Genomic DNA, 22,978 nt, shown 5'->3' on the forward strand with positions numbered 1-22,978 from the left:
TAAAACTCTATGCACAAGTAGGAGTGAGGGTAAGACGGATGAGGAAGAAATAGAAGGCTGGGGTTGCATCTTTATTACTTAATGGTTTGTTTTTTATCAATTTTGCAATGTAGGCAACTTTTGGTCTTCAAACAGAAAGAATGATCCAAAAGTTGGTATTAATGACTTCTTGTATAAGTGTAAAAAGAACAAAGAGGAAAAATAATAGATTTTAAATAACTGTGGGCAACTGTCTTGTTAAAAAAGGCTTAATATGATTTACTTTGTCACTTTTACTGTACATAAAGCAATACCATACAGACAAGTAAGTGTAAACACAAAACCAACTTAAATACATTTACGTCTAGAGATTCACAAAACTCTACTGAAAAACAAATTGCACAAGAGCAACGGATAAGTCTGCTGGTTATTTAAAGTATAGCAAAATAATTTTATTTCCAGACTACTCTTCAGGTACAGTTACAGAATTTAGTTCCAGTTCAACCCTAGAAGAACAGAACTTTCAAAATATTTCTTTTCATATCAACAAGTTGTAGAAGTACAGGTTACCTACCTATCATCAACTAGTGGAGCAGAGGGTGGCTGTGCCTTTGTTGGGCTGGTAGGGGAATTGGTATGGGACAGTCTCTCTTCTAATGTTCCGTGATTTCCTTTCTGACCACCATCACCTTCATAAATTTTTTGCTTCAGCTGCTGAATTTCCTGGTCCAGGCTACAAAGACATCTTAAAGTGTAATTCATGTTGTCTGTATTAAGGTACCACTGATTCCCACAGTTCTTAAAAGATGTGCTGTACTTACACTGAGAAACATGTTATATCTGAACTATTAATATCTATGAAGATAAGAGCATACTACTTGTTCTTTAAGCATATTTAGATAGGAAAATAAAGATGGCTCAAAAAACACATTCCAACAGCAATGCTAAGCTAAATAAAACAACTTCATAAACCTCCAACACAAGTGGTATCTAACTCAGCACATTAAATATTAATTCAGAAAGACTAAACTTATCTAATGGGATCATTTGAATAAAACTCTCCTCATTACAGAACTCTACCAATTATGTCAGTTATTCGGCTTCTAGGTTGAAGTAAACGAATAAATAGGGAAAAAAATGAAGTAACACAAAATACAGTAATAATAAAAACAACAACAACAACCCAAGACAACAATGTGGAAGGGCATATTTATAAGAAAATCTTAAAATTGTGTACTATACATATAAATCTTACTCTTTTTCAGCTATTCTTTTCTGCACATATATTTTTGAAAATTTACCAACAAAAGTCTAGTATTTATTTTCCATACGTTATAAGTCACCTTTTGAAATGGAAACCTCCTCACTTTCTCTAACAAATAAATTTTGTATCAGCCAGATTTATGCACGCAATAGAATATGTAAAATCAGATACAGTATTTTTGACCAAAAATGCCTGAAGCATCTGGTATAAAATAAGTAGCACTTCTTGCAATATTTATCATTTAGTCAAATTAAACTATATTATGACAAAGTAATCTGCAGAATAGCTTTCACTTATAATGTATCTGAGATTAGATTAGTAACAAAGTAATAATCTTCCTCACTTCCATTACAACTTTTGTCTCCAAAGGTAATTGTTTTTCTACGGGTTACTCGAAAATTAAAGAGTAAAAGAATAGAAGTTCCTGCAAAAGGAGTGGAAAGCATGCAAAGTAGGGATTCAAACATTTTAACTGCAATTACAAATATCAAAATTGAAGTACAATGCTACAGCTACTTTATTCCTTCCTGGAGGTTAAAACTGAAAATTGAAGAGCGAGTACAAATGCTGTGGCTTAGGCAGGAGTAAAGCAGGCTGAATTGTTACTTCATTTTTAGAGTACTTTCTGCAGCACAGCCAGAAGCCATCTGTTTCTTTTGATTAGCAGCAAAACAACCTTGCATCCTGAGGGAAAGTGGATGGGAGATGGCTGATGGATATGGGGGAGTGTTTGCATCTATGGAAAATCAATTTAACCACAAAAATCACAATTATATTAAGGGAGCATAGCTTATCTCTTCATTTGTAAACATCCTACTATCAAAAGATATCATTTCCTACAGTTATAAGCTTATCCAGCTGTGCGATGCATCCGCCAGTAAGTGCACTGAATTGCTCCTTGCCCCTTTTGAGTGATGCATCGCATCGCCTCAAAGATGGCTCTGAAGTTGCTTTGTGCTCATTCTACAGCCCCAAATTTCTGCCAATAAAGACAAAGTGCGGGTGCATAATTCCAGTATGAATTAGCTCCAAGTTATCATTTTGGGGGTCATCCTTGTAGGCGAAAGGATTTTGAGACGGCATATTATGCAAACTGGAAAAACATTTTATCCAGTTATGATGGACTTAGGCGCATAGAACATTTCAGATGGATATTGGATTTAAACATTTTTAGATAGCTAACAGATTTGAACCTCTTTTTCCGAAGCACACCATTACAAAATATTACCTAGACTAATAATAAGCAGCACATACAGTTCATATGCTTACTAGGGTCCAAGACATTATTTACTATGAAGTGTAAACTTGAACACTTGTGCACAAACGTTATGTAAATATTCTGAAATATTTAACATACTATCATGTATCTTAAGATTTTCTTTTGCTACAACATTCATAAAAAGCTAGCTCTCCTTGTGAGTGCATAAATGACAGTCCGAACAAAATTATTCAGGCCCCTGGGCCCCTCACTGAATGACTACAAAGTTTTATTCAGTTTGTGCAAGAGGTCTTCAAAGTTAACAACAACAAAAAAAATAGACCTTTTCACTTCTTTGGAATCTTTTTCTAATCTAATTTTTCTATCTGACAATATATTTTTCCCACTTATTACACAAACCAGCAATATCTTGAGGGCTAGCTAAGAAGCTGTCTATTTTTGTGGAACCTCCAGTTGTTTATAGCTGGCTTTATTCAAGCGAGATGCTCAGTGTAGAAAAATAGATTACATGTTCTTCAAGACAATTACGAAAAATATAGGCAAATAGCCACAACAAAATGATAACTCGGTATTGAAAAAGCCTAACTAAAATCCACACAACGTAGCTTTACATGTGGAAAGAGTGACCTAAAGGTCAGGGTGTAAAAAGGAACTATTATCTCCTGATAACGGTTTAAAATAAACAAGATACAGAAGAGTTCATCAGTTTTGCTATAGGTAAGTATGTTTTTGGTGATTTTTCTCATCAAGCATCTGGTTTGAAGTGCTTCTGAAAGAAGAATCAGGTAATCACTGGAATATTAAAAAAAAAAGCAAATCTAATTCTACCTCAAGAAAAACAAAATCATTCTTTCACCAATAATGACAAGTTTTCAAGCTCTTGTGTTAGCAAATCAGACAACACCTTTTTAAAATGCTAATTTTGCCCTTCTTCCAGACTGCATGGATTGAATCCAATAACCCCAGTGGATTTTTGCTCGGGCCAAAAACACAATAAAAAAATTCTTCCTCTCCTGCGAAGGAAGAACCCTCCTTACCTGAAACACTTTCCTCTGAGCCTTCTATACTTAGCACAAATACTAGGCTATAGTTCCAAACATCACATGTGTTGCTGATGACATTGCTTCTATACCTAAAAGGGTTTGTCATAACACAGGGCTGTATCGAAGCAGCTGTGTATTTTCAAATAAGTTTGAAAAACACCAACAAATTTTACACAGATATATGGCTAGTCTACTTTATTTACCCCTAAAGCCAGTAACAAAACATTAAACATTACACTGGTTTAGTTGGAATACCAGGAGTGTTCCACACAACATCAGCTGAGAGAGACAGTTGGCAATCTACCTTGACTATCAATCTACAAATCTTGAACCACCATATAGCTTGCTACCAATAAAGAAACAAAATGCTATACATAAGTATTTTAATAAAAAGAAACTTGTATAATAGTACATGCATTTGTAAGGGCTGAGCATGGGGTTGGCTGAGCTTTCTAAATAGGTAAGAACAACTTAACTGAATGCTGTGATGGCTCATGCAAGTACTATACTGCAGGGGATGGGTCAAATATCCAAACAGAAATCAATGAGCAGGCAAGAATCTTTTAAAAAGCAATACGCAATCTCAATTCTGGGCAAACTACTTGAAACAATAAGAAACTCAAACAGTGGGACACAGAAAAAGTTGCCCTCTCAAAATCTAAGCGATAAAAATGATTTACTTTTTGTGAATCGCTGGTCCTAAAAACTGAAGCTATTGTAACACTTACCGTTCCCGGTCTTGTTCAAGGGCTTTTTGCTCAGCTTCTAGACTAGCCTGCAGACCCGCCTGCTCGCTGCAGCTGTTGTTCAAGGTAGCAAGTTTCTGTTTCTGCTCTTCAATTTCAAAGTCTATTGTAGAACGACGCTGCAAAGCAGAATGCCTCCTTTCTAACTTAGCAACAGCTTGTTCCAGTGCCTCTCTCTGCTGTTTTTCCCTTGATTCAAGGATTTCTTTTTCCTTCTTCCGAACTTTTTCTTCCTGACGAGCTACATTGGCTGTGAATTCAAATGTTTCTTGAAGCTGCTGCAACTGATTTGTGCTAGCTCTATATTGTGCAAGCTGCTCTTCTTTTTCTTCTATTTCTTTCTCTATTTGATAGAGAGTATTATCTAATCCTAAGAAGCCTCTATCGAGGACTTCAGAAGCTCTTTGCTTTTCTTCCAGCAGTGCTGGCAAATGATTACTCTTCAGGTACTCAAGCTGCCGTACTTTAGATTGAAGCCTGTATTCCGCTGTCTTTATCTCGTCAAATTCATCAGCCTTGAGCACAGCATCTGCAAAGTTTTCATCATCTTTCTTTACATTTACATGTTCTTCCTGTGCAAATTTTAAGTGTTCTACAGCTACTTTTTCATGTGCAATTTCCTTTTCTAGGTGATCCATTTGTTGAACTAAATCTTTTTCCAAAATAGTCAACTGTTCTAGTTGTTTCCTTTTAAACTGTATGAAACTATCCTGTGTTTTTTCTAACTCTTCGCAGTTTTCATCACCTTCAGATCGGGCTTCCTTGACTTTCAAAAGAGATTCCCTGATATCTTCAAGATCTCTTTTCTCTTCTTCAAGTCTTTGTACATCCCCTCTCTTCAGGAGCTGTATCATGACCTGCTTCTCTCGAAGCTGTTCTTCTAGATGAGCCACAAGCATCACCTGCTCCCTTTCTTGTTCTTCAAGTCTCTTTTTTTCTGATTCCAGCTTAACATATTGTTCATCCTTCTCCTTTTTAAGTTTTTCTAGTTCTCGGAAAATCTGCATTTTCTCTTCTTTTTCATTATGATTAAGTTCTTGTAGGCGCTGCAATTCCTCTTTGACACGGGCAAAAATTTCTTCCTGCTGTTTCTTCTTTTGAAGCTCTATCTCCTGTTGTTCCCGCAATCTCTCTTCTTCAAATTTTTCTTTTTCAGCCAGCAAATCCTTTAACCTGCTCTCAATGTGAACACTTCTGCGTTTCAGACTCTCTTCCTGTTTTCGAATTTGCAGCTGTACTATTTCTGTTTCTTTGCGCTGTGACTCTACTTCTTGTTGCATTCTTACAAGTTCTGCTTTGTCAGATCTTTGTTTCTCCTCCATTTCTTCTATTTGTTTCCTACAAGAAAACATTTACATGAAATATATCAAACTCTTTTGTTTGTTTTGTCCAAAAGACAATATATCACTTAGAAGTTAAAAAGTTTTGGACAGAGATTTTGCAGCACATACCACAATTTTATATATATATTTTTTAATACTTTTGTTTTGCTGCAGGTTAAAATCTTATACTTCTTAGAAGTAACTCAATCCTTGAGAAAATGGCACAGATTCATATAATTTATTTCAACATGTAATGTTGTGGATACATTAAATTCTAAGGAAATACGTTAGATAGCATTTATGTTGGTAGAATAACATTAGACTATATTAGTTTTATCCAATCCAATAAAAATATTGATAGAACGCACAGTGAAAAATAACCATATATATTTTTACGCATGCACACTTATTTTCACACAAACAGAAGTTAATAAAAGGACTTGGTGTGAAATTTGCCTCACCAAATTTGAGTCAACAGATGAATTGAAACAATGTCTTCTCTTTTTGTGAACCCAACTGATTTTCTGATAAACGGGAATATAAGCTTAGGAACAGATGGAGTTGAAAGACAAATTTAAGACAAAGTATGGCCCATGCAATAACTCTTTTAAAGGTTCTAATGGAATCCAAGTGAGGAAAGACTGAGACTTGAAGATGCCACAGTTACCCCTATACTACAATCACCTGAATACACATAGAAACAACCTATAGTCCTTGGTTAGTTTGGGAGAAGTTAAAATCTGATTGATTAGAGGACAAACAAAGCAACTTCAATGCAATCTGAATTCAAAGTCTATCAACATAACAAAGAGGATAAGATCAGTGATTCTACTGCATCATTTTCTGAAAGAAATCTTCCAATTGCTCAGAGTTTGGGTTGGATTTGTGTGTTTTGTTTTGTTTTTTGTATTTACTTTGAGTTTAATTAACTTGGTCCGACTATATAAAAACTCTTTCAAAACTGAGTAAGCAGTATGAAGTGGAGAAGGCAGAAAATGTCTTTCAGCTTATGAATCTAATCAGTGCTGTGATCTGCAACAAGGTGAGATCTCTTACTTGTAAAATCTTAGCAGATATGATGAGCCAGAAAAATCAGCTTAGCTCTCCAGCTGGTAACAATGCTTTATTTTTTGTTTTGAACTGATTGCTAAATGGCATTCTGATAAGTATTATTAGCATGCCCATGCCATCGTAGAAGCTTTATTTACAAGAAGCAGAGTTCACAGATTAATCGAGATTCAATCCAAAAGTGACTGGAGCGTAAAAAAGATCCAGGTAAAGAGCCTCATTTGTCATCTTTAAAATAACGCCATGAAACCTAAGAGCAAGAATAATATAATATACTACATTTATATTGTCCACTCTCTATATATCTTTCTGTTTGGTATTCCCTTTGCTAAAGATCACTGTTAGCTACAATGAAGCTTGTCTATCTGGTTACAAATCCATAAGAATTGACAATTCTTAAAGGAAATGCCAAAACTTTCAGAGGAAAAAAGAAAGAGGGATAAGAATATTTATATCAGGACACCCTACTTACTAATACCATGATTCAAAATCATTTAAATGAGTCCACAACGTTCTCTCTCTCTATATATATATATACACATGTGTGTGTACTTATATACAAACACGTATACTTAAAGACCAGAGAATAACGTTACCTTTTACTTTCTAATTTTTCAAGCTCCTCTCGTTGTTGTCTTTCAAATTCTAGCCTTATTTAGGAAAAAAAAAAAAAAACAAAATAAAATCTTGAATATATAAGAGCAAGATACACAATTATGTAATTCACAATGATTATTATAACAATGATGCAAATGAAAAGTTTTATAAAACTACTTTCTACAGTAAAAGAAAGTATTTCCTTCATTAGGGTTACAAATTAGGTATCATGCTGTCTGACACTTAAGTACAAACAGAAAAGTGAATGAATTTCTGGGGGAAAAAGACCATTTAAAAAGTTAAGATAAACACGACAAATGATTAGCATAGCCTCTGCAAGTTAACTACATGCGGACATGGCAATCAATACATAGGAATTGAATTTCTCTACCTTAAACAGATCGGTCCTTTTACAGGGAAAAGACTGCCATGGGAGGTAGGGGGAAACAGAGCAATCAATTAAGAGAGGAATTGATAGCAAAAACATATTAGCAGTACAGACTATTTTAACATCACCAACAGTTTGTTTTATTAGAGGTTAAATCGGTTAGATTCATGGAACAGTCAATCACACTACAATTCAAAGTAAAATTTAAATAGTTATTCTTTCTAAACATGTTTTACAAGTGCCAATGATAGTTAATCGATGCTCATAATCCTATGGTTTATTAGCTTGGCCAATTCTGAGAAGGGAGTGAGCTACGGAACTATGCTACAGCATATGCCTGCAATTCTTCCTTTTCCTCCCAAGAAAAGAAGCATTACTATGATGTGATGAGTGAGGCTGAAAAGAATTCATACCCCTGTGAAGTGAAACATTCATGGACAGAACACAATACAAGCCCATTTATCTAAAATATTTTGAGATTTTAATATGTTTAGCTTGATAAGGTTGTGAATAATTACAAGAGAGTATTTTCTGTCTTTTTAATATCAGCTCTTATTACAGTTGTACAGAAGTCTCTTATTTTAATTTCCTTTGAAAGATTTGTATTCTTTAAGGCAATCTTCCAAAGGAAATAGTCTCTGTGCTTTTTTTAAGCATAAAGAACCTATATATGAGCTGAAGTACTCAACCAAATACACAAATATTCAGTTATTTCAGAGCTGCTACATCTTAAGAAGTTCACAGGTGAGAGAAATGCTGAAAAAAAATGCAAGACTGCACCACAAGCTAACTTCAATTATTTGAGGAACTGCACTTTAAGATATCATGACTTCAATTACGTAGGCATGTGTTTTAAATGTAAGGTATATTTTAATATCTCTTTCTAAAATCATACAACTGTCTGAAAGGAGTTATCCTTGGAAACATGTGGAAAATACAACACTAATGTAATGTTTATAAAACAATTCAAGTAAACTTTGACTCCAAAGTGTTTAAGAAGCATCTTTCTAACCGCTGGAATAATGGAGAAACACTAATTTAAAAAATTCCATTTTTCCCCATTTTAGATTGTTATACACAACTCCAGATATTCAGAGCCTTCATATAAATTTCTCACCAAGACCCCTTTACATTTACATTAAGATCATGTCTAAGATGGGCACTTGTAGGCGCTATCTCAATGCCACAGCACAAGGAGAGATAACTTAAGTATATTTCATCAATTTCTGTAGTAGTAGTGCAAGATTCACAAAGTTATGCAAGAGCAAGTACAAAAGCAATCTTAAGAGACCTTCAGAAAGCAAAAGCCTTGTTCAATGGTTACTAAGCTTTCTTCTTTTTTAAGCTATACCTGATAATCCCTCATTGTAGCTAGTCTGCCTCTGGAATTCATAGCTGCTAGCTCTCACTTCTTAGCTAGGGCTTGGCTGTCACTATATTCATCGTTATTTCAGTCCAAAATAATATAGAGCCAAGGGATTTGGAGTCTGGAAATGCAGATTCCCATTAAGCACTGTCAGAAGTAAACCATCTATGCTAAGAGAGTTGGCAGAGACGATTTACAAGTATTCCCATGCTTAGTTAAGCCACAGTGAAGTAAAACATTGCAGATCTGCTGACATAATTCAAAAACCCAGAGCAAAATCTTTTGATATTGTGACACTTCTATAAAACACATAATTTGGCAAACATATTTTATATCTACATAAAAATGGTAACTGGCTTTTGATAGAGATCTTATACAAGGAAAGTGAGCCATCATAGCAATCACTGATAAAAAAACACGTGAGCAGTGAAAACTCCCTGGTTTTCTCTTTGATTAAGCATCTCTACCACCTTCGCCAGTCATGTGAAGGCAACAAGTTTTATCTTACACTGAAATGAAACTAGAGCTGCTCAAAGGGTTGTTCAGAAAAGACAGGAATGAGCTACACAGAAACAGTTTCTTCTTCAGTGTAACTGGCTATTTCCCAAAGCAAATACAGATCACCATCAACATCCCAAACAGCAGCTTCCAAACACTACATCTAGCTGCTCTAAAAATTTATATTTAATGAATTTTAGACAAGTGAAAAATAGTCCTGTGAACAGACGGCCTAACGCAGCCTTGTGTATTGCTGCTTATTTAGGTTCGGTGATGCCTAAGATGGTCTGAGCTCCACTGAAGGCTCTCCTCCCACACAGATATTCAGTGTCTCTGTTCTCTACCAACCGTGCTCACACTGCAGACTTTATTATTGCAGGGGTAATAATGATGCATGTTTTCCACATCTGGCTGCCCATTTTATCAACACGTTCAGGAATCCATTACTTTTGAGACAACTACCTCTGTAATATTTGCTTCAAACTGGTTATGGGTTCAAAGGTGTTTCAGGACAGGAGAGGAACTAAGAGGCAGAACAAGCAGTCAATGATTGCAGAAGCCTTCTTTCTTTAAGAAGCTAGTAAAAAAAAAAATCTCAGCATCCCCAATAACATCATTGGCTGTAACAAATCACTGCCAGTTTTACAAAGCACAGATGCAAGACTGATGTTTTTTGGATTAGGATATCCTTAATAAAAATATTTTTTCTCATAAACTCTACTCCCTTTATTAATGTGAGCGCTATTGTGAATAGAAAAAAAAATATTAGCTTGAAATTAAAAAAAAAAATACAGATATTAAGGACTAGAATCTACTCTTTCTTCTTTTGTAGATCTACCACAAAAGAACTTAATCTGATCAGTGTAGAATTAAATAGTCACCATTTTCCTGGAAAATGTGGAGTATCTAGTGATAAGGACAGTGTAGATAAGCTGCAGAGAAAAGGAAGTCAGTTCTACTAGTACAATACCACAATAGCTTAATTTACACAGCACAAAAGTGTGATCCGGTACTACATCTATTAGGAAAGACTGAGTACTATCAGGACTACAAAGATGGTACAATGCTGTTCAGTAGCCCAATTTATGAGATTAATTAAAAAACCCAACATGCTGAAGACAAGACAAGATCAAGGTTTCTCATGAGTGGTTTTAGAGTTACAGTGTAATATACCTTACAGAAGGTCCACAAATGAAATCTTCAACACAGATCTACAAGCAGAACTGTTTTATCCAAAGCTTATTACCTGAAGCAGCGTTGCATGACACTGGATTAAAGACAAAGACTAGGAATGAACAGAACAAAGGATTTTGCACAGCAAGCCAAAGTTTTATGCAACTATCTCCACATATGGAAAATCTACAGCCAAACAAACAAACAAACAAAAAAATACAGCAAAAGCTGCACACACAGACCACCCATCTGAAAAAAAATAAAATTAAAGATATCACTGATTTTCACATGGGAAAGAAATAAAATAAGCAAGACCTGCGTGATATCTCCTTTAAAGAAAAACAAATGAAGTTAGAGAACAGAACCATATAGAAAGAAACACAAAGTGCAGCAAACTCCTCTACTCAAGCAGCATTTAGCTGTCATTACCAGACACACTGTCTAAGATACAGTAGAGATCTTGTTATGCATAATGTCTCAGTGACAACCACTAAAAGTAGTGGGACTGAGAAAATATAGGTTTAAAAATCAACTGCTAATTTGGACAACACTTAACCTAAACAGTATAAACACATTCATCTCCTTGCCAGAAAAACACCAGATTAGGAAGGAATTTTCTACAATATAAGACAAAATACTCAAGACCTAAAAATACTAGGGACAGTGAAGCAAGGTAAAACACCCGTCACCTACCCTGCATAGGAGGGAGGGAGGGACACAGATGGACAATCCGCTCCTTGGAGTTGTGCTATTGTGTAGAAGGATCTGAAAGACTTCTGGTGCCACGAAGGAGAATGACTCCAAGCTCAGCAATGGAGACCCTCGCTTTCAACGGAGGAAAACCCGGGGCAGGTATAGCAGAGGCGTCACCAGCTTGGCTCCCCAAGACGGCAGCAGTTCTGGGCACAGGCAGCAGCAGAGCTTTAATATTTAGGATGCACCTTTCGGGTACCAGCATGGGGCAATCTGGGGAAAGCTTTCGTGGAATGCACGCCAGAGGTAATGCACCTAAATTTCACCCTGCATGACAGGGATAAGTGGGTTTTGGTGCTTTTTTTTTTTCCTCCCCAAAGAATAAATTAAGTGTTTTTAGTGGTAGTTCAAACTGCAAAACAAAGGCAAAACTTGAAGTAATAGTATTTTTGCTGTTTAAAAGCTGAATCTTTTTCAAAAGCGTGTAAACTCTCCCTACTGTCCCATTTTCTTCATTTTAGAATAACAAGCATTAACGTGCTCTGAAAGCAGAGTACAAAAACTAGTAGAAAAACTAGTAGAAAAACCAAGTGCTTTAAGAGTTATTACAAATCATTACAAGTTTCTTTTAAGTTCTATTTATTTATTTATTTATAAGTACACCGTACTTTAAATCAGGTACTATTACTTTCTGTCAGACTCTGAAATAGGTCTAGATCACATACAGCTTCAAATTGGACAGCCTTTAATGACATACCCAGAAATTAAGAAAATTCAGCCAGCTACCTATGTAGACCTTAAAGCCACGCACACGGAGCAATTGTCATTTATCTGCTATCTGTTGTTATCACAACTGAAAGGAATAACCCACAGGCTCTTCTGGCATTGATTGGTAAAGATACTAGACTTTACAAGAGGTTTATTGCAACCTACAGAAATTGCAAATTTAGCTACCAGCCTTTAGGTTATCAGTACTGGAAGAAAAGAAGAGCTTGAATTACCAAATTAACAGCAGGCAGAATGCTGGTCATCTACAGAAGCCCCACCAAAAAAAAAAATTGGCCTGCTACTGAATCTAGCTCTGCACAGAAGGTGAGCAGTATGCCATTACATTACGAGGAACTCATACTACAGCCCAGCCCATTGTAATAAAGGTTCAGAATAAAGGAAGGAGTCCACACCCTATATTGCAAGCTAACGCTTTATGGGTATGGTGCCATTGGCTTTGAATATGACTGAGTCCTAAATGCTTGGGAAATGCTTTATTCAAAACGTGTTTTCTTTAACTTGCAATTACCCCAGCCACCTGTTTCCCTTGAAGTGACATATTCTGCAGAATTACACCTCTTTGGACAAGCTCACAACATCACAGGGAAAAAAAAAAACAAAACACTACTGTCACAGTGGATGATATGGAAAGCAAACAATTTTAGCATCAACATAAACAAACTTAAAATTATCATGGAACCACAGCCTAAGCTGAAAAGCTGCTATTGCCAAATTGCTGTCCACAATGATGCATCAATTATGGAATATGCTTTCTTCTACTGATTTACAAGACCAATGGTCAGTTAAACAGCAGTACAAACTTCAGAACATACTTTGTCATTGCAGAAGTCATAAAAACAGTAAAACCAGTCATATTTGAGTGTGGGTTTTTTTTTTTTTTTTTTTTTAAATCACTGATCTATTAGAATGAGAACCGCCTCTGCACTGCGTGGGCAATGTATATTATTAGGTATGGCATATATTGTTTTAAACTTTGTTAAAGCCTCTAAAGACAGGGATAAGAGTTTAAATTCTGAATATGCAACTATGAGCTTCCTCACTTCAAAAAACAAATGTATGTAACAACAACTGGAACAGATAGGTTCTATTGCTCACACACAAGTAACAGTCATGCATTTCTCCTGTAAGGTGAGACTTAAGTATAATGCTTGCTTGTGCTTAGAAATTAAGCAAGACAAAATATCCATTCCTGCAAGACAATCCACAAAGATTAATTGGATGCAGAAGAGCAGGACAATATTAATAATTAGCCCTCTGCTCATAGTTTACAGACTAATAGCACACAGGCATGAAAGTGTTCAGGCATATGAAGGTATTTCACCTAACTTGAGCCACAATTTCAACATGAACAGCTCTCACCACACCCAAAAAAGCAAAATACAAGTTAGAAGAAGTGCTGGATGGGTAGAGTTTTTAAAAATTGCTGAATACATTGATAATTTAATTATATTAGTCATACTAATTGAGTTCCAGGAAAGCAAGGCAAGATATTTGAAGAACTGACAATGAAAAAAGAAGCTATATTGCACAAAAGGTTGGGGAAAAAAAAGAATTTGCAGCAAACTACTCCATCCTAGATCAAGTAACTCTTCTATTTATTGTTTATTGTTGTTGTTCTTGCTGAAATCACAAATCACAGGAAAATTCCCTTCTACAAGACGTGATTTAGCATTATCTGAAGACAGTATGAACTCCTTGGGCAGGGAAATCATTGTTAAGCCTACCTTCAACTGGGCCATGCCCATGCCATTATATTTTGCTGTAAATCTGAAAGAGTAAACATGAGGCAATGCTGAAACAATCTGTCCTGGTTTACACTGACTGCAAAGTCAAGGCCAGCACTGTGCAGTATGATACAATTATTCATAATAGTATTTTAAACAGAGTCATGCCATTAGACTGGAAAAACCCACTGTAGGCCAAGGCAGATCAATAACTAGAGGTAACAAAGAACAGCCAGGAACTTTCATAGAACTTTCCCTGGCCCTCAGAAGATGTAATTCTAGCAGTTGTCACTACAAGTTCAATAACTATTTGAAAAGGCTAAAGAAACAGGAAGAAAAATATACATATATACATGCACAGTTTTTTGGTTTTTTTTTTTTGACCTTGTCTTTCTTCTCTGTCTGAAAAAAGTATGTTATTTATGAACAACTATCTCACTGTTTCAAGTTCTCAGCAGGTAGTTTAGTGGCAAAAGAGCAATAAAGACAGAATTTGAAGCAACGGTATTAGATATACTCACAGTATTTAAGACTTTGCTTAACTTGAAGTTATTATTACCCATCTGATCTTCCTAAATTCTAACAGATAAAGAACAACCCCCCAGTAAAACTCAGGAATAGAGCTGTACTATCCAAGCTTGTAATTCAATTTATGGCCAATTTTTCAAAAGCACATAGGTGATTTAAGCATCCCATCTCACTCTCAATTAAAAACACAGGCACTAGCTACTGAAAAAAAAAAAAAAAAAAAACAGAACAAAAACACCATCAATTCTCTATAAGTCACTTAAACAACACTGGTAAAGATATTAAAGCAGATTCTCTACAATAAGTACTCTATTTCCTTGTAACCATATAATAAAATGGTTTTCCATATCCTAACTTGGCCACCTACTAGGAGGTACATAAGCAAGAACATAAGACATGAATTTTCCAGACTTCTTATGCCTGCATTGGTTTTATACTAATTAATTAATTTTCAGTTTACAATTCATTTTTCTTATGAAAAATAGTTAACTTGTAATTCTGAAGAAAGCATAAATGCAAATTTGCAATGTCATTACTGTGCTGAACTGCCTTCGTTAGAATACCAGATCTTTTCTCCCAGAAAACTTGCATGTCAGATCTGTCAGTGGGGCTGTTTGCTGGTGCAGTTACGGTTCTTGTATTTCAATAGTGAGACCCCAGGTAAAGGAAATTTTTAAGCTGGATAGAAAGCTTCTCAGTGTCTTTTTACCCCATTTTCTAGCATGAACTTGAATTCCCATTTTCTAGCATGAAGTTGAATTTTTAGTTCAAATAACATTTTTTTTAGAAGTTCTCACCTCATTCAGAAGCTCATTATTTAGTACGCATATACTATTAACATGAGAACAAAATATTTTCCCTTACTGCCATTTGGAATATTCAAACCATTAAAATGAAGAACAGGTGCAATTGTAACAAGAACATTTTTTAATATACTCACCCTGGATTATAAAGCATAACAGCTGATAGGTTCTCACAAGATTTTGAAAGATCTGTCATAGACAAGCTGAAGGAAGACAGCAGTCCACTCTAACAACAGACCATAAAATATATATTAGACAAACACTGCTGTGCTTGCAAACTTTTTTTGTTTCACTTCATGAAATATGAAGTATTATATGTGAAGCAAAACTAAAGCAAATCTACAATGTTCAAGGTATGTCTATATTAGCAGTAAAGTTGTGAAGAGGTTGAAATTCACTCAAATACTTATTTTATCTCACCTTTCTTTTTTCCCTTAGTTTAGCAGCTTCTTTGGGGTGGTTAAAGCGAAACATATTGGTTCTTCCAAGTAATATAACAGCACCTGATGAGAAAAACACACACCATTTACTGACAACAGACTATATCAGGAAATGCCAAATAATTTTTCTGTCATCCAATATGTAAGCACATAAAAAAATAAAATAAATAAATAAAAATAAATAAAAAAATAAATAAAAATAAATAATAAAAAATAAAATAAAAAATAAATAAAAATAAAAGAAAATATATTTTATTCCTCCTTCTTCCTACCTAAAAAAAAAAAAAATATGTTCATGCACACAAAGGTCAATCATGTTCATGCAGTTTAGTTTAAAGAATAAGTAGAGGAAGCAGTCATAGCAGCTGCCCCAGTTTGACCTATACGTTTCAACAGTGTTACTTTGGAGGCTACCAGCAGGTACCAAACACCATGGGAACGTCCATAAATGTGACTAAGAACGAACTAATCATTATTCATCCACTTCTGATCGAAGTCAAGATTGAATCAACCTAAACTGAAAGCTACACTTTTTCATAATTTGTACTCTCGCTTACCTTTTTCTTTTTTATGTAGAACAACACTGAAGTTTGTCATCAATCAAAACAGGCTTATTAGTCTTTTATACCCAATAGTTATTTTCTGAGGAAAGAATCTTGAATAATTCATGTTGTTCAATGCACATCTATTATCGTATTTAATCAGCTACGGTACAGGTCATATATAATGTGATTCTGGGCAATTCTTATAATATTTTAAAGACACTAGCACCAAGATTAACACTTTCCCACTAAAAAGCACATTGTCAGTGATGTCTCACTACTGTCATAACATTGAAGTCTTCCAAACTAACCACCACAAAAATCAAGCATTTATCTGTCGAATGGTGTGAGGCACTTTTAAAAGAGAATAGATTCGATTACACTTAAAACCTGAAAAAAACTGCACTTACAACTGCTTACTACAAACAAATTGTTATCGTCTGAGAATGAAATGCTGTACTGAATAAGCAGTGCCTCTCTTAAAATTAGCTTAATTAGGAACACCAACCTAAATAAGGTCATTCAGTCTTGGCATTTCAATGATAAGAGGCACTATAGTCACAATATCACTTCTTGCTGTATACACACCACCTCAATTTTGGACCATAAGAACAGTCCAGCTCAGACTAACATTAAGAAGAATTACCTTCCATAGATCTGTATGTAGCTTTGCATTGCAAAGTCATTTTGATACCACTTCTGTAATTTATGACAGAAGCTGATTGACCCTCTCTTGAAGAACTGCGCTGGGTATATATACATATATATATATATATAATTAATTTTTTTTAAATGTAAGCATATTAAAAGGGGTCCCTGCTAGTCATGACTGCTGTAGTGAAAGGGCTAAGTCTTCACACGCTCACAGTCATGCCAAACATCTCTCTGTTCCACTCTTGCTAGCTGCCTGGAAGGACGTTTTCACTACTTTAGCAGAGGAGACATTGAGGATTCCAGTGAAATTCCTTCAGTTACTTTCAAATGAAGACACAAATAACTGTAAACATTTTTGGCCATATTGCTAGGTAGAAGTTAGTTAAGTAAATTATTAAAAATTTCAGAATGAATTCAGCTAAAGATACTTGTTCCTAACTTCACATATCTAAAAGAAAACAGGTAGAAGAGGCTTAACAGCAGCACATGACATTCAAAATCAGATGGAGGATCATATGAATTACAACTAGGTTTCTCTTTAAGTACTTCTCCAAATCATACGATGATGAGCCTAGCATAAGTCGGAACAGGAAGAAGGAAAAGGGGTATGTGCACGTCACATGATACACTTGTGAAGTACTTCAAATCACAGAATGGTTTGGGTTGGAAGGGACCCTAAAGATCATCTAGTTCCTAACCCCCTGCCACAGACAGAGACATCTTCCCGTAGGCCAGGTTGCCCATTTTAGTACACCATTATGGTCAACGCACAGATTTGAAGGGGAACTACAATTCCTCTGCTTCTGCCATTACATTCTTCTTTTTTATCCCAGAATGTCATAGGCATTATTACTTCATGCTGCCACTTCTTGCATTATGGAACCTCTATCTGTTTGCTGATATAGTATTTTAATTATTATTATATTAATAAGGAAAAACTACAATCTTAACTCCCACTTGACAGAACTTAGATATGCAGCAACATGAAAACCTATCAAGGAAAAAAACTTTGGATCAAAAGCATACTGTCAAATATTTCCTAAGCATCAGGTTAGATTGTCCGTTATCGTACAATGCAGTTCCCCATCAAAATGCAAGTGTGCAGCATAAATGTCGTCATGGAAACATAACTGGCTTTGCTATGGGGTTTGCTTTTCATTTGTTTACTCTAAGCAACAATTCTTTTTCTCCTGGAATGTTAAATAGCAAAGAAAAAAAGGTTTCTCAAATACACCGACAGTACTAAGAACAACAAGCACCATTCAAAAACAGTCTTTATCATTTATGGAACTCTGATCTGGTAATTTAATTGGTTGACTCCAACACAAAAGTGACCAGAGAATAGGAAACAAGTATGAAGAATGTATGTTCAAATACCATCAAGCACTTCTCATCTACACACACCAGTATTTTGGAACTGTGCAAACAAAGGTATCCATAATTAAGATCTTCCTAACTTTTAAAAGTTTATTTTCTGATTCTAAAAGTTACTTGTATTAACAAACTGTAAAAAAACAAGCACGGAGAAATGACAATAACTACAGACAGGTTAGCAGTTTGGCCTCAAAATGGAAAATTCATTTTAAACTGAGGATAAATTTAAGGTAAAGAACAAACTCCAGTGAGTATTTGTTCAATTACTTTTACAAATCCTATCAGATGTTCTTTAGAAAAACAAAATATCATAGCAAGTTGCATTACTCAAGAGGCCACATTAGCCAGAATTCACAAACAGTGGAAGTAATCTGAAGAAGGAAGTGGTAATTAATTACCATGCCTCTTTTTTTTTTTTTTATCAACTATTATTAATAACTGTTCATTTGAAAGTGTGCTGAATTTTTTAGACTGTCACAAACGGAAGCATTTAAATATATCAGTAGATAATCAGCAATACCTAAAGCAGATATTTAAAGAGGCTGGCATTTCATGCTGTGAGACTAAATGCTAACACAGCTAGGAGAGATGTATTGTGCACGAGTTGTTAAACCAGTTATTTCATCAGCTTTGCCCACCTGATGTCAAAGCTGCCATCCTTCTTTCAGACTCAATCTGGTTACACAGTCTACAGATCCGCTTGTGCAGCTGTTTTTCAAAATTTAGTAATTCAAAGCAACCCTTTTCCCTGCCCCCCTTTTTCTGAGTTGCAAATTTCTTTAGACAGAAATTCAGAATAATAATAAAAAAAAAAAAAAACATGCTTCTACTCTTCACAGTACAAAAATCAAGTTGCTGCATATGCCTGAAAGAAGGAAACAGGACCCAAACTTCTGCCTTCGTCTGAGGCCAATCAAACCTATAATGCCTTGGAAATGCAGTAGGCTAAAATAAAGATGAGCCACTGCAAGCACAATTCGTGTTAACAGTGTTTCTTGCCATTAATGCCAATGTCCTAACAATTTATCAATAGGAGTTACTCAGATTCAGGACAAAGGAGTTGGGCTTTCTTTTTTTTGTTCCGTATCTGTAACAGAAACAACTGAATGTCTCTTATTTCACATGAATATACACTTCACAGAATCAACATCCCCTGGCCATAACAAACCTATTTTCTGAAAGCAAAATCTTGCAGCACTTGAGTTTGAAAAGGTGCAAGACTCCTTGTTCAGCACTACTTTGTCCACTGTGTTCCTCATTTGTTAGAATGAGCTTATCCTGAAAGCTTTTGTCCAGGAACGTTAAAGTGGCATTGCTTCTAAGCAGCTGAGCTGTGTTACAACCTCACTTCTCAACATGACTTCAACTCATAGCTAAATGGGAAAGTATGCTGGGTGCTCCTGGAAGATAAAATATCCAGAACCTCTGCTGCAGCACTCTTCAGCTTACTTGTTAGTCCGTCCTTTCCAAGCCAACAAAATACACCTTTGTTCCCAGTTGTACCAGCTGCTTTCAATCATTTCCAGATTTTAAAGCTTTTATATTAAAATTATAATCCTGTGAACTTCATCTGTAAGGGTTAGCCTCCCTCTTTTTGTCACTTTCCTACAGCTGTAGTTAACAGATACTCCAACTAAATCTCCTGCTACCCAAGAGGATTTGGCAATAGAGTGTTAAGTGGAACTGCACTGAAGCCCTGAGAAGGAAAAAAAAAACAACTCTGACGTTATTTTAGTCATGCAGAGACCAGTATTATTTTTCTTAATATCACACCAATCTAAGCTATCTTCCACGGAGTTCACTTTATGTATAAACTTTGAATGAAATCAGACAGCAAGTATCAGTTCATACTCAAGATTCTGAAGTGGCTCAAATTAGTAAATAATTCTCTTTTCACCACATAGCAGTTCTGTAACAGAACAAAAACTCTATGGCTCTCCATATAACTTTGGGATGCAGATAAGAAGAAACTGAATTAAAATTAAACAGTAATCTCTTCATATACACACAGATTTTTCAGTAGTGTTGCCAGAAATAAACAGATGCTGTATGGAAAACTATACTGTGCTGGGTAATACCTTGGTTTAGGTGCGTGGCCTCAGTAATCTGAATTCCATTCACAGAACACTGCGCTCCATTCAGTGGTATAAGATTCACAGTACCATTGAGATTTTCAAAGATGCAATGCTCACTTTCCAAATCAAGACCATGAAGAACTAAACACACACAAAAAAATAATTAGTCTCTTAACAACTAATAAAATTTGCATGCTGATAGTGATTTATTAAGGACAGACTGTTAACATATTCGCAAGCATCTTCTCTTTTTTCCCCACCCCCCACCCCCCAGACCGTGTTCTGTTTGTTCATTCACGACCTCCTGCATTCCTTAAACATTGACCCTATTTCTTGTTTTACTGTAGTGGAAATAGAAGTGTTTTTTTTCTGATTTGTTTTACATAATGCTCTTTTCTCCTGTGTTTTGGCACCAGATTAGTAAATGCTTATTTTGTTCTGTTGGAAAACAGTGAAGAAAAGTTTACATATTTGTAGAGACAGGTTTTTTTGGCTAGTTTCACTGGGAAATCATAAAAGCTTCTAGACCTTAAAGCAGCTACACTTAAGTCTGAATAGATAGGATAAAACATGCAATTGTAGACAATAAGAAAGGCTGAAATAAGGTTATATATTCTATTACGCTCAGGCACTTATCCATCAGTTATGCTACTTTCCATCTCTTCTTCAAGTAATGTGCGATTATCTCTACCCATATTGCTTAATCTTACAAAGCAATGTGAATTTCATGGAATTTATATATAAATTTTAATCCAGGCATCTTTTGACCAAATGAAATACACAAAACTATGTTATTTGTCTCTCAGTTTCTCACTTGAGAACTAAAGGATGTAGCTTATTTGATTAAACTACCTCTAAGTAGCTGATGTGACAGGTTAGTCCAGTAATGGCATTGAGTTGCTTTAATAAAAAGTAAGAAAAATCAGCACAAGAAGACTATTTACTTTTCATTAACTTTCAGAATTTTCTTCTAAAATCTAAAGTCCAAAGACTTCTTTAGATATAACAATATAGCAATACTGTCTTTATACAAAGGTTAAGAGAATGATTGTGCAATAATTGTGACAGGTGCTGTATGAAAAAGGATGGTATTTTTACAGGAGGCTCTTTCAAAAGTAGCAAGAAATAAATTAGTAACAAGTATATGAATAGATTTGAAGCCAACAAGCTATTTCAGAAGACATGCTTTTTGAAGCAAATCCCATGTAATTTAGTTTTCATAAATTTTCTAAAAATTAAAATACACAAGAACATATAAACAATTAACTACAAGGAAAAAAAAGAAAAATTATACAGCTCTGTTAACCTATTGGGATGTTGGAAGAAAGAGGAAAAAAATGAAGAAAGAAAATAAAGAAATGCAAAATTCCATACCAATGTCCTGTTCTGTCACAGCATCTTCTCTGCCAACATATGTCTGGCCTTCCTAATTAAAAGAGAGACATATTTTCAACTGAAATTTCCCTCTCTCACACACACACAGATGTTTTATTTTTCTACTTTCTCAGAGTATTCTGGACCAAATACATGTTTAAACATACTACCTGATTTCTTCTTCCTTGTATTTTAAGAATGCTTTCAGTCATTATTATACAATGTTACTAGTAAATTTAAGTTTCAACTGTCCTGCATAGCACCACCGTTGTAGTTTTGAGGCATTTAACATAGATCTAGATTTCAAGTCAGGCTTCACAATCAGAAAAATGGAAAACTAATATAGATAGATAAGCATATTAAGCACCTATCTCTGGTTAACCGGTCTACATAAACCTAAACAGTAAAATAACAGGTATTATTATAATGTAATTCAGTGAATTATAACCTCCTAAGAGCTTTTCTTACTCTAGCAGAGAAATGTAAAGAGCTTTTCTTTCCATAGTGGTGAGATGTAATGAACACTTATATGAGCACGATATTTTGACTACTATTTGACTACTACAATTTGTCTACTGAAAAATCACAAGGCATATAAAGGCTATGAAAACACAGATGTATATTTACCTTCAAGTGATACAAGATGATACCAGTACTAAGAAGATCATCATCAATGCCAATTAGATGAGGCAGTTCAGAATCTAGCACAACACCTATCCCTTCTTTCCTCAAAGCCAACGTTTGTTCCTGTAAAGGACAACAGTATAGTTATTAAAATATGCAAGAAATAGCACTCTTCATTCGCTTTCTAAACCACACTTAAAGTAACTTATCCTCTGTAATAAACCCTGCTTATTTTTTGGTGATTTTTTTTCCTAACATTCTAAATGCAACTTTCATATTTCCAGTGAGTGTTCCAAGCTTGCCATTCAGGAAATCTGTGAAGCTGTTACTTGAAAGAAGCCAGACAAACAGCTGAATTATACCAGATAAGGGAGATCAATCAAGAGGATAACAAAGCAATGTTGTCTAAAAGCAAGCTACGTACCACCTTGCATGACAGAAAGAAGAATTTGAAACTACACAGAATTCAGTATGGCTAAGGAATAGAAAACTGAAAGCGCTTTAGCAATCCTTTAAATAAACTGAACCTTATGCAATAAAAATCCCAGGCACCTGAAAACCTAGTAAGCCTAAGCAGACAAAACATCATGCAATGTAATAGAAGCAGTGACAATAGTAAATAAATGTAGGAAATATTTGCAGAACAAAACTTTAATTCTCCAAAATTCCTTTTGGCCACATTCTGCAATCACCTG

The 22,978-nt window shown here is 35.1% G+C and overlaps 1 protein-coding gene across 16 annotated transcripts in view; it reads right to left on the minus strand.

The window, feature by feature from the left end:
* Window positions 1-22,978, minus strand: part of KIF16B (kinesin family member 16B) — a 158,143-nt gene that overhangs the window by 55,604 nt on the left and 79,561 nt on the right. For 10 of the 16 annotated variants that reach the window (XR_014581687.1, XM_083829130.1, XM_083829138.1 and 7 more), the window contains 9 exons: window positions 22,287-22,406; window positions 21,660-21,711; window positions 20,289-20,426; window positions 15,621-15,703; window positions 15,338-15,426; window positions 7,630-7,662; window positions 7,238-7,291; window positions 4,234-5,589; window positions 554-712 (listed from right to left, as the gene is read on the minus strand). Coding sequence is in view for 14 of the 16 variants with exons in the window: in XM_083829130.1 (XP_083685256.1) it covers window positions 554-712; window positions 4,234-5,589; window positions 7,238-7,291; window positions 7,630-7,662; window positions 15,338-15,426; window positions 15,621-15,703; window positions 20,289-20,426; window positions 21,660-21,711; window positions 22,287-22,406 (2,084 nt within the window). In the remaining 2 variants the exon portion in view is untranslated. The remainder of the gene's footprint in view (window positions 1-553; window positions 713-4,233; window positions 5,590-7,237; window positions 7,292-7,629; window positions 7,663-15,337; window positions 15,427-15,620; window positions 15,704-20,288; window positions 20,427-21,659; window positions 21,712-22,286; window positions 22,407-22,978) is intronic. The other 6 variants (XR_014581686.1, XM_083829140.1, XM_083829131.1 and 3 more) reach the window with 1 other exon arrangement.

The sequence above is a fragment of the Anser anser genome (assembly GCF_964211835.1).
Source record: "Anser anser genome assembly, chromosome: 3".
Taxonomy (NCBI): domain Eukaryota; kingdom Metazoa; phylum Chordata; class Aves; order Anseriformes; family Anatidae; genus Anser; species Anser anser.